The sequence below is a fragment of the Dipodomys spectabilis genome, unplaced genomic scaffold (genome assembly GCF_019054845.1).
Source record: "Dipodomys spectabilis isolate Male_0828 unplaced genomic scaffold, ASM1905484v1 ptg000289l, whole genome shotgun sequence".
Lineage (NCBI taxonomy): Eukaryota > Metazoa > Chordata > Mammalia > Rodentia > Heteromyidae > Dipodomys > Dipodomys spectabilis.
This window is the reverse complement of record NW_024870966.1, coordinates 5,869,018-5,881,622: the sequence shown is the minus strand read 5'-3', so window position 1 is coordinate 5,881,622 and position 12,605 is coordinate 5,869,018. Positions and strand designations below refer to the sequence as shown.

General features: G+C 40.3%; 1 protein-coding gene across 3 annotated transcripts in view; it reads right to left on the bottom strand.

Moving 5' to 3' along the window:
* The window catches only part of Edrf1 (erythroid differentiation regulatory factor 1), a 35,540-nt gene that overhangs the window by 10,255 nt on the left and 12,680 nt on the right, over positions 1-12,605 (bottom strand). For all 3 annotated transcript variants that reach the window (XM_042701366.1, XM_042701367.1, XM_042701368.1), the window contains 10 exons: positions 12,138-12,285; positions 11,957-12,065; positions 11,543-11,654; positions 9,831-10,091; positions 8,218-8,289; positions 7,746-7,896; positions 5,352-5,540; positions 4,850-5,050; positions 3,253-3,471; positions 1,444-1,667 (listed from right to left, as the gene is read on the bottom strand). In XM_042701366.1, coding sequence (XP_042557300.1) covers positions 1,444-1,667; positions 3,253-3,471; positions 4,850-5,050; positions 5,352-5,540; positions 7,746-7,896; positions 8,218-8,289; positions 9,831-10,091; positions 11,543-11,654; positions 11,957-12,065; positions 12,138-12,285 — 1,686 coding nt within the window. The remainder of the gene's footprint in view (positions 1-1,443; positions 1,668-3,252; positions 3,472-4,849; positions 5,051-5,351; positions 5,541-7,745; positions 7,897-8,217; positions 8,290-9,830; positions 10,092-11,542; positions 11,655-11,956; positions 12,066-12,137; positions 12,286-12,605) is intronic.

Genomic DNA, 12,605 nt, shown 5'->3' with positions numbered 1-12,605 from the left:
GAAAAAAAAAGAAAAAGGTAAAGAAGAGAAAGCTATCCAAACTAGACTAACTACCACTGTCACTGTGAATCTATCCATGGTGTTACGTTTTGACTTAGGTTAGCACATGAGAACACTAAAAAATATTTTACACGTTACAGTCTATTTAACTAGTAAACTAAAAAAAAAATTTTTCCCGAGACTATTTAACTACAAAAAGTGAGCCTCTTCACCCTGTGCCATTGTTATCTTCATGTACAGGGCACTCTGTACACAAACACTAGCACAATGGGCGTCAATGCCCGGGGGGCTCTGCACTCCTGGAGTGTGCTTATTCTTTCCCCTAAGTATACATAAAGCTTGAAAACAAAAACAAGTAAGTCACTTTTACTATCAAGTTTGTGGTGCATGAACATTCTCCGTAAATATCACTTGAATAGTGCTCATTTTTTGTACTTTTCGCTGACAAATGGATGTTACCATTTGGCAAAAAAACAAGTAGTAATGAGTAAGAGAAACCTGAATTTTAAACTGACTGTTAAGAAACAGGATAAATATGTCAATGTAGCAAAAATCCTTTTAAAAAGTACTTAAAATTAAAAAATAAAAATAAAGTTGAAAATTTGAGGTTTTTTTGTGTGTGTGCTGGTTCTGGGGCTTGAACTCAGGGCCTGGGTACTGTCCCTAAGCTTTTATGCTCAAGGCTAGTGTTCTACCACTTGAGACACCACTCCACTTCTGGCTTTTTGGGTGGTTAACTGGAGGTAAGAGTCTCATGGAACGTTCTTGCTTGAGCTGGTTTCGAACTGTGACCCTCAGATTCAGCTTCCTAAGAAGCAGGGTCACAGGTGTGAGCCACTGGTGCCCAGCTTTGAGGTTTGTTTTTCAAAAATAAACATATTAACCATTTATTCTTCTCACACGTATGACGTTTCTTCAAAGTTATTTGTCTTTCTTCTGCTGTGGTGCCTTATTTTCATTGGTTCTTCGTTCTCCCTTACGTCAAAGATGTGCTGACCTCTGCTCTGGCCCATTCGCTATAGGAGCTTTTTCTAGAATGCCGTTGGCTTTCATTTTACCTTCTGTCACATATTTCTGCTCTTCCTCTCTCCCTGATCTCCCTGGCTGCCATGCAGAGCACAGACCTTCCACAGTCCAGAGCCCCAGGTGCTCCTACTTGTGGTCCTTCTGATGTTTTCGGTTTCTACTCCTTCTGGTCAATCGTTAATCCAGTGGACATGCACTCCAGTTGTACCAATACAATTTATGGAATCATCTTTTTGCCAAACGATTCAGTATGCCATTCTCAATACCAGTTTCTTGCTATACCTAAGCCAGTTTCTAAGTGTGGTAACGACCTGCCTGGTCCTGTGGACTGTACAGCATTTTGTAGAACAGTGGCCAAGCAGAAACACATGACAGGAGAACGGGTGAGGAAGCCTGACCTAGGAGCAAATGTGTTACCTTGTTGTAATACAAGCCCTCTTCTGGAGAAAATTCACGTTTGAGTTCATCCCCCGCGCCACAGTGTGCCTGTGCACAAATTCGCATGAGTCTTCCCGTGTTACACAACAGAAGGGCAGCATTTGTGGCATCATCAATCGACTCAAAGTTGTGAATTCCCTTTTCAAAACAAGAAAAGCTTTTTTTCCACAACTGTTGCTCTGCAGCAGACACAGATTTGCTCACTTCACAAAGAAAGAAAGAAAACAGTTGCATAAGCAGACATCAGCGTGAACACCACTGTCTCAATGCAACAATGAGAGGCGCACAGGTGATGGGAGCCTGGGGGAGGACCAGCCTCCTGAGGTGAACTGCAGCATGCTACCCTCAACACCAGCTACTCTGGGAAGCGTCCTCTCATTCATTAGCTGAACTTGACTGCATTTGGGGTGAGCGAGATCTTTAAAAAGGAATCAGGATTAAAGGTCATTAAAAGTGACCCCTATCCAATAGGACCAGTGTGCCTACAGAAGGCAGAATGACACACGGGGAGAGAAAGGGCCATACAGACTCAGGAAAAGAGTGGCTGTCTGCAAATCAAGGAAAAGCCCCAAGGCATGCAGTCTCACTTGCCTCTGTATCTTTCAGCTTTTACAACTATGAGACAAGCACTTCAAGTGACCCATCACTGTATTTTATTACAGTAGCCCGAGTAGACTAATGCAACATAATCATCTTACCCCCACTTCAACAGTGAGGTTAAACCATGCAGGTAAAGACATTGGAACCAAAGCACTACTCTGTAAAGATTCAAAAGCTGTGGCCCCATAAGTTTAGGAGGCTACAGTCCTGTGTTTTACTCAGTTCTCCTGGGCATTTTTTTTCCTTGCCAGTCCTGGGGCTTGAACTCTGGGCCTGGGCACTGTCCCTGGGGTCCTTTTTGCTTAAGGACAGCATTCCACCACTTGAACTACAGCACCACTTCTGGCCTTTTCTGTGATTAATTGGAGATAAGTCTCACAGACTTTCCTGCCCAGGCTGGCTTTGAACAGGGATCCTCCAATCTCAGCCTCCTGAGTAGCTAGGACTATAGGCATGAGCCACCGACGCCCGGCTTCTCCCGGGCGCTTGACTGTCACTTCTCATGCCTCTTTGCTGACCTCCTCCTCTGAATGTCCTTCAAACACACAGGGTCTCCTACCAGCAAGACCTTTCAGGGGCACTCGTACCTCAAGGGCCAAGCAGTGTTTGCAGCTTGGCAGGCATGTGTTCAACTTACCGTTGCCCTCAGTTCCAGTATAGCTCCCTCCCTCCTCACAGCGCCCAGCCTTTACATTTTCATTCGCTCTCCCAGCTTTAGCTACCACCCCTATGGGAACGGTTCTTAGCCCTAATAGCTCTAAGCACAGTTCCTATCAACTACTAAACCAGCCCTTTCACATACCTTTCAAACCCAACAAGGTCCATCTGTCCCACTCCCCCACCCTGCCTGCTTTGAAGGAGGCCTCTGGTGACCCAGGTCAGCATGCACTAGACTCCTTCCCAGGCCCTTCTTGTAATGCCCTCTCAAGTCTCCAGCTCTCCTTCCCTTCAATTTCCTGCTGAGATCCTACACACCACACACCTGTTGTATATTGAACAGAGAGTCTGAAACATGGCTAGCTGCCCAAGTTCCTTCTGTATTGGCCAGCTAACGTAATATACAAAGGTGGGCATGGAAGACATCTTTTAATAACATACAATTGAATGCCACAGGTCTTTGGTTGACTCACGAAGAGTCAGTATGACTTCCTAATAAAATTTAATAAAAAGAATAATTGAGACACTTACCCATTCTCTCACTCTGTACTGCAGCAGCTTGATTCATATAAAACACACCAATTTCATTTCTAATGTTACCCATTCTCTTCAATACTTGTACATAGTGCTCTGGATTCTGGCTTTTTAAGTCACTAAATTGCAAGATTTCATTAGCAGCCTCATAGCATTTACAGCTAACTGAGAGTTGACTTTCCAAATCTGTAGACAAGTCAGTTGCCCATGCAAATCCTTAAAAAAAAAACCAACAGTCATAACTTTTTTAGTATCTAAGTAAGCCTGATATTTTACAAAATAGAACATGCAATACAACAAAATTTGTTTTATAATAAAGATGTCTTTGTCGATAAAACTATTTTCTTGAAATATTAATGGATGATAGTACTTTGTTTTATAATTATAAAATATTTTTCATCACTCAGATTTTCTGAGTGTACAGGTATTTAGATCAGTAAAGACGTTTTTTTAAATTAACATAAGTCGTTCTCAGAATTAAGTTAATGTTAAGTATGAACCACTAAAGACGCTGCTAGCTAAGTCCTCAACAATTTATAAATGCCACCTAGTGAAATGCACCAACTTCAGATCGAACATTCAAGGGGAGTAAGGCACTCCTGCTGCAACCCTCCAATCTGTAAGAAAATGTCAGCTTAACAACAGGCTATATTTTTATTTTTATTTTTTTGTTGGTTGTGGGGCTTGAACTCTGGGGCCTAGGTGCTATCCCTGAGCTCTTCTGCTCAAGGCTAGCGCTCTACCACTTGAACCACAGCGCCACTCCAGTTTTCTGCTGGTTAATTGGAGATAAGAGTCTCACAGACTTTCCTGCCCAGGCTGGCTTTGAAGCACGATCTTCAGATCTCAGCCTCCTGAGTAGCTAGGATTACAGGCGTGAGCCACCAGCACCCAGTTACAACAGACTATTGACCGGTGGTATATACACACCAAGGATTTTCCCATTGTGTCTATTAAAATGAAAAGACTATTTGAGAGAAAGAAAAGGAAGAGCAAAGATATTAGGGAATAATAATTGCCCTCTTCCCCCAGTGTACTATTCTAGTTTTTAACTGTCCAAAGCTTTACTGGAGGTGAATGTCAACAATTCCCCACATATTTGGAAAGCACATTCTGAAGACTGATACTTTATCTCATGTTACCTGACTGCAGTGTGCTTATGTAACTGTACTGAGCTGAGGCTGCCATTCCTGTGATTAAGTTACCTGCTTCTCAGCATTAAAGCAGAATGATCCAAGACAGCTGGCTGGAATTGGCTTAATCTTAGCCCCCTGGGTTTATACTGAGGGTAATTAATCCACTTTCACCAACTAATTGTCCCTTTTCAAAAGGAAACCTATGGTTTGGTTGGCTAACCAGAGGTACTACTTGACATCACTTCATGAAGAGTACACAAAGGCAACAACTGGGTCACACTCTTAGTTAACTACACTTAGTAATTGTATTTAATAAAAACACAGGATCATGCTCAACTTGAAGAAATGAAACAAAACATCAAGTATCAAAAGACTAACATCTCTGCAACTTCGCATACTCAAGTAAGCATGGGATGGGCAGGTAACTCAGCTGTGAGTCAAATGAGGAGTCTGCATACCTTGACAACTGGACTCCCTGTGCAGACTATGCAGGATCTCCTGATCCTCTTTAGTTTGGTAATTGAATTCTTCCAGGTGTGCTGCTCTATTATTTGCATTCTGGGCCAGCATGAGTTGGATATCACCACAGAGTGTCAAATATTGAGAGAGGAATAGCAGCACTTCAGAAAGCATATTAGTGCAGAGACAGCAGTAAGTATCTATGTAAAAATGGAGAAAAGCCACAAGCACATTAAAACTGAACACGGTAAATATGAAGACAAGGTGAATATGAAATATAAAGACCCGCTGAAAACTGCACCAACACATCTACTCCATCTCATGTGCATTAGAGCACATGGCTTAATGTACTTCACAAGACAGACAGGTTAAACCACTGTGAGAAGGAAAGAAAATGCCAGGTAACATATACAAGACTGTTTTAAAGTCAGTTGTACAAGAGGAAAGCCCTGTGGCTCTCATGTCTCTTCCTCCAAGCCAATATTCACTGCAGTAGCTTACCATGGCTCTGCAACGCCAGCTTGATGTATCGCAGTGCTCTACCATACTTCTGGAGACTCATGGCAGCGTCAGACAGGATGTAATAGGCTTTAGATGACTTGAGAATCAGCTGAAGCTTCATTTTATGTTGCCAAGAACCAGGTATCATTCCAGATTGACTGGAACAATTACCCTTCTGAAGAGAGCCCACTGTGACATAGGAAGGAAAAGACAGCATCTGTTTAAATCTAAGTGTTAACAAATTATTACTTCATCTTCTTTTAAGGGACTTTGCATTTGTTTGGCTTGTTTGTAGGCTGGCACGCTACCACGTCAGCCATGCCTCCAGCCAAGCTCTTTTTCATTTTTTTCTAGTTAATTAGGAAATAGCCTTGCAGACTTTTCTGCCCAGGCTTCAAATCAAGCTCCTCAGATTTCGACATCCTGAGTAACTAGGATTACAGGTGTGAACCTCTGGCACCCACCTCTATTGCCTATTTCTTGATAGAATCATTCCAGGCTCAGGCGTTACAGCCACACTTGAGCTAGTAAACACCATGCTTTCTTTCCTGACTTAAGACAGACTAAACCATTCATGTACAAACAGACTATTGCTTGGGATTTCCAAGGCTTTCCATTTCTCTGTAGTCCACAACTCTGTAACTTCCTTCTAGGGTTACTGGCATAGTTCAATTCATCTGTGCCTCCTTTTTCCAGTTTCCAAATCAACCCACCAAGTAGTGTGTATCCCCCAACCAGTCTTAACCTTGGTCAACCTAACCTCAATGAAACAGCTTCTAACCAGTTGTTGAATATATGCATCTTTCTAAGCTATGTGTTTTCACTCTTTCTACTACTCAACCCCTACTGCTGATCAGCCAAAGACAAATTTTGTTGAATATATGCATCTTTCTAAGCTATGTGTTTTCACTCTTTCTACTACTCAACCCCTACTGCTGATCAGCCAAAGACAAATTTTCACATGTTTCCTATAAAGATGCCTGCTTTCTCCTACCTCATAGTCACTTATCATTTTCCCTACCAGGACAGGAACACTTTCCTCCAAGTGCAACCTACCCCTCTTCATTCCAGAGGACTACTTGTCAACCACGGACACAAGGACAGGAAGAACCTTGATATATACCACACCAATAGAGAAAAATGCTGTGGAACAAAGAACATTTCTGGCCTTAGGATGTCCATTTTTGTTTTTGTTTCTGAAGCAGGGTTATTTGGCCTCAGCTGGCTTTGCACTCTCCTTTCTCCTGACTCAGCCCCCTGAATGCTGAGAATATAGGGATGTTCCACCATGCCTATCAATTTCTCATTTTTTTTGATCAACTAGACCCATATTCTTTCAAACAACAAACAAAACTCTTAGGCACTATGATGATTTATAATTTGTGCATGTATTTCTTTTTCCTATGCTGCTGTAAGTGTGTGGGGCATTATGAAAAAAGTCAAAGATGAATAGGATGAAGGTCTTGCCTGCAAGTGTACACATGCGTTTGGAACTGTTTCATAAGTGACCAGAACATAAGGCTAGCTTCAGAATGTGCTCATAGCACTGGGAATGAAATTCAGTAATTCTGACCAGGGATAAAGGTGATTGTGGAGAATCTGAACTTGAACAGGATTTTCAATAAAGGAGAGGAGAGAGACAAAATCCTGGTGTGGTTCATCTCACTGCGTGTGAAGACTGGCAGGCAAACAGCAATACCTAAGTGCGGGGATATAAACCTGCATCTCCATCGCACAAAAAGAAAAGTCCAGGCAGCACTTGGTGTTAAAGCACACAGACTTTCAAAACATTAAAAACTGAACTGATTAGAGGAGGAAAGGGGCCCGCTAGATTACTGAGATGCCACCTTGTAGCTGTTTAACTGTGAGGTAACAAGAGCCCACACTTCTTGTGGGATTTCTTAAGTTCTTAACACGTTGCCTAAATTAACCATTTGTATGTTTGAGCAGCATTTAAGGTAGTTACTTAACTGCCTCCAATTTGAGAGGGAAAAGGCAGTTCAACAAAGAGCTTGAGCCTTGCCCTAGCAAAGACAAGGACTGAAGCTCTCGGCCTGGTTCCAAATTCTATGCTCTCAAGTCCTCTCCACATTCACCAACACAGCAACCTTTCAGCACTCTACCAGGCTGAAGGCATTTGTTTCTTACAGTGGGAAGTAGAAAGAAACACGAAGGTTCCTTATGTTATTAGATAAATCTATTGAAGATCCAAATTATCCCATTTTGATTTATTTTCCAAATGAAAAACTATGTCACTCTACTTCTTGTTCACATGGTATCTTTTATTTCCTCCCAATTCTTTGCAATGAATGCCTTGACATAAGTCTGCTTGCTGATAAATGGGTCTGTACATGATTCTATTGAAGGCCTTATTTGCACATCAATTCAACTTACTTTTGTCTAAAAACAAGGCCATCTGCTTCTCTAACCCTTCAGGGCCTCCTCTTGCAGATTCGTCCTCATATTTTAAGGGGATTGGGGTGCTGGGGTCAGCCGCAGGAAGGTCACTTTCTTTTTTGATGCTGCTATCTACAGATTTTAAACCCTTTTAAAAAATTTAAAAAATGAAAAATTATTACCTTGCTTAAACATTTACTATATATTTTTACATCCTTTTAGAAAGGGGAAAACAATCATTATGCATTACTACGAGTCAAATGAAACTACATAAAAGGCAAAAATCTCTAAAAATTTACAAATAATCTTAAAGATTTGAGTAAAAATGATCTGGTCACAGTTAGGCTTAAAGAAAAAGAATCATAGCAAAACAGCATTCAGATTAACAATGAGACACCAACAAATGAATGCTACTTGTAGATCAAGTACAAACCTGACTGAACAGGTAAAGACTAAACTTAACACTTACCTCCAGAACATAACTAAGGACAAGTCTACAGCGTTCTTCTGTGTCGTGGCAAACTGGAAACGCACAACTGGGCTTCAGAAACAAACAGTTACAAGTATTAGCATGCTATCAATCCAACAAATCTCATGGCTCTCATCACTTGGCAATTACTAAAACACTCTGAACCAGTAACTTAAAAATGAACTTCTGTACTAAGCTTGGTGAAGTTATCTCATCTGAAGGCTACTGTATTTTGTTTACAAATTGTTAAATATCAACAAAAATCTTAAGATCCCCCAGTAGGTATTGCCTAAAGTACTTAATGTTCTAAAAATAATTCTATGAAGGAAAGGCAAGCTCAAGAGTAGTTTTAGATAAATGCATACTAAATCTAGTAGATCAGCTCAACTCCTAATTAGCACACGTACCTAAGGGCACACAGTGAACAATACTGTCAATTTAGTAGTAGGTTAACAAGTACCAACCATCACCCAAAGTCTTATTGTGTAATACATTTGCTTAATTAAGAAGCAAGGCCAATTAACAGCCTCAACTACTACTAAGTGACATTATATGTAAGGGCCCCTGGGAAACATTTTATATTGTTGATTCTGGGAGGCTGGAATTACTACCAGTCTTTCACAGAGAAGCCTATTCAAATGGCTGAGGAATCTGTGGGCGGACAAAGTGAGTAAACAGAAGTGGGGACCCTGGTGTCCACATGGACTACCTCACTTTCATAGGACACAAACAAGCAGAGCTAGCTAGGACATGTTTCTATGAATGTCATGAGCACATTGTTTATGTGCCTCAGATATCACACAAAGGGCTGTCTTTGCAGAACAGTGCTATTGACAGACCACGACATCTTTAATCATCATCTATTTGTCCTGTTAAGTCCAGGGTCTTATATTTTAATGCAATTTCCCAAATACACATGTTAGCAATCAGTAATGACAACAACTACAAAAAACTTCTAGTCCACTATGTGTTCTAGATATAGGAAGTAGAGTTTACACTCTAGCCAAGGAAGACAAACACACACAACAATGAGAATATCAGGATCAAACAGCTCTGAGAAAAAGGTAACAACAGTGTGCTTTGCTTAGAGTGGCCAGCAAATGTTTCCCTGAGCAGACATTTTAGCCATGATGTTAGGCCTAGAAAAAGGCAGCCATGTACAAATTAGGAGAGGTATGCTCCCAACAGAATCAAGAGTAAATGTTGTTGGAACAAAAAAGCCAATGTGACTGTGGTTTTTTTTTTTTTTTTTTTTTAAAAAGAGGAAAGTTAAGGAAAAGAAGGGCAGAAAGATAGGCAATATTTTAGGGTAACACTTGATACAAGTTTTCACCTGTTATATTCAGACCCTGTTATGGCCTCATGTCAGTCACTGGAAAGGACTACTGACACAAACAAACTTGAATGAAGTCAGGATAACGCACGACAATTCTATTCCAGCGTGGAGTGAATTTTAAAACCAGGCTTTAGAATTCAAAATACTAACAATGATCAGACCCTGAACCACGAAAGTCTTACTGAAATAATGCCATGTTTTGAGCATTACTGCATTCAAACAGCAATTGTCTTGTTTTCCATTGATAAAACCTTAATGCAAATTCTAACATGCTCACTCTGATCTGATGAATGGACTTGTACTTTTCTGGTACTGACAATTCTCCAACAGACTTAATTATTGCCACTGCTTTGTTATCATCTGGTGGATCAGAGCTGGTACTATAGGATCCGTTTTCATCACTGTCGGGCAACTCCTCCTCCTCTTCACTGTAGCTTTCATCAGAATTCTCATTTAAAGGAGATTCTGAGCTTTCTTCCTTTTTAGGTTCATCCAGTTGAAAAAGCTCTGAAAGCATGTAATTGGCTGAAGCAATAATCTTACAGAAAGAAAAAAAAATAGTAAACGATTGCAATCAAAACTGTCTCATCACCCAAAGAGGAATGACACCATACTAAGTTGTAGGACAAGGTTTGAAACAGGCTGTTTTTACTACACAGATTTTAAAATACACTGAATGTTCTCAACTCAAAGTTACAAGCCACCTGGGGAGGCTCTGTGAAATCCTCCTGGGTTGGACAGGTTTATTTCAGAAATTTTTCACCCTAAGCATACCTTCTGAAAAAAGGTAGATATTGTATTTCACTGTATGTGTTTAATATGTAACTAACATAAAATCTACAGTTCTAGGAGGAAACAAGACACTAGATTTGAAGTTCTACCCTGATAGTTTAAAATCGATCATTTTTTATTCTAAATTTACCATCTTCAACTTGTATATTCTCAGCTAGACACTCACCAATCAGAATTCAGATTTCTAACTTTCACATCATGCATTCAAGAACCACTAAAAGTCCACCTCTAAAAACAATTAAGGTATTTAAGTCAAAAGTGGACCTTTCTTACCTATTTTTTCCCTCCTCTGGTCAGGAATCAACCCAGGGTGTCTTTCATGCACACAGACAAGTGCTCTGCCCTATGAGCTAACCCCCTATCTTCTCCAGAATAATCTTTATCTCCCAACGGGATGCAGCTACAATTAAAATTAATTTGGACCTTTCTGTGTGTTAGTCCTAGGGCTTGAACTCAAGGCCTGAGCTTTCCCTTAGCTTTTGTGTATAAAGCTAGCACTTTACCACTTGAACCAGAGCTCCACTTCCAGATTTTTGGTTGTTAACTGGAGAATCTCACGAACTTTCTTGCCTGGGCTGGCTTTGACCTGTGATCCCCAGACCTCAACCTCCTGAGGAGCTAGAGTTAGTTATGAGCTACTGACACCCAACTTTAATTTGTACTTTTAAAGAAAAGTGCATACTCAAATCCTCTCTGTTTTTCATACAATGAAATATGAAAAACAGAGCTGTCAAATTCAGGCAACTGAGGGCACAAGTGGTAAGACTATAACAAGCATGCCTAAGAGGGTGCTTGACAACACGCTTGAATGTACTGACGTATGGGAAGTGAACCTTACAATGAGAGCCTGGTCTGCCTGTGTAAAGAGCTTTTAAAAGATGCAAGTTTTCATCTTCTATAAGTGATAAAACAAAAAAATTACTGAAAGCATTACATGAATCCTAAATTAATAAAACTAAGTTCTATTCTAGAGATATGTGAGCCACATACAAAACTCTACTATATGTAACATATGCAGTTTCTGTATCTCCTAAAATTCAGCATGTACTTCATACGGACAGCACAGTTCAGAGCAGTCAGTGCTCAGCAGCCCCCATGCTGAGTAGGGGAGGTAGGGAACTTTATGTCCAGGCCACAGTTCTCTATCAGAGTATAAGATCTGTGTTAGAGAACATTATATATAAATGTTGACCTTACCTGAGGATGTCTGCTTTTGTCCAGCAACTTAACACAATTGAGCAGCAATGTTCTGATGGTACCATAGTGCTTCTTGTTTTGATTTTTCTTCATCATCATGTTACAAGCAACCCTGAAAGGAATGTTTGTGTCACATTTACTCCTCATTCATCATTCTCTGCATGACTCAGGCTAGACACCCTTTATCTTTTCAATAGAACAAGGCTATAAGAAAAACTAGATACTGTATTTTTACCCACTCAAAGCTTATAAAAATTTATTTGGTACAATGTTAGATCAGTCAGTGTGTCTCCCGGTCCCTCCCTTTCCATACCATCCTCTATTTCATTACGAAAGTATTCAAAGTATTTTAAGGCCTTGGCTCGGATAAAAGGTTTTACATGAGGCTACGTCCTCATTTCTGAAGGTACTCACTTATACAGGAGAACAGCCACCGGCATGGTGAACGGGTTCTGGTATTTGTCTTCGGTCTCTTCACAGAGAGTGGTGAGGTCATACAGCTTTACTATGTCACTGCCACTTGCTGAGAAGAGAAAAATCTCATGTTACAGCTGTCAACCCAAATCAACTACTGTCCATTCAAGCATCAGCTTACCTTTGAAGAGCCAATATGTATGTCCTTCTTTGGTACAGTTAGATTTCAGAAATGACAAAATATTCTGTGCAATGTCTTTTATGACTTTAGTAGAAAAATTAGAGTTTTCCAAGTTGGGAATTTCTTCTGTCTTTATCATTTCGTATTTCTACAAAGAAATAAATTTTGAACAGAGAATACATAATACACTGATTAAATATAGTATCAACAGTAAATTTATAAGATTTCACTTTAACATAGCTACTAGAAAATTAGCCCCATCTTCTCTAACAGCTGTACCTGCAGAAGGTTCACTGGACATTTTTATGATTTGCCCATGTGACCAAATCCCGTTTACCTTCCCTGCCTAAACCAATTCAATGTACCTACTTCCTGAAAATATAGATCTAAGATCCTACTGATCCTAGAACACTGGGAGCTCAAGCAAGTGTATTTTATGAGCCTTAGGTGACTGTGGAGGTACACGCT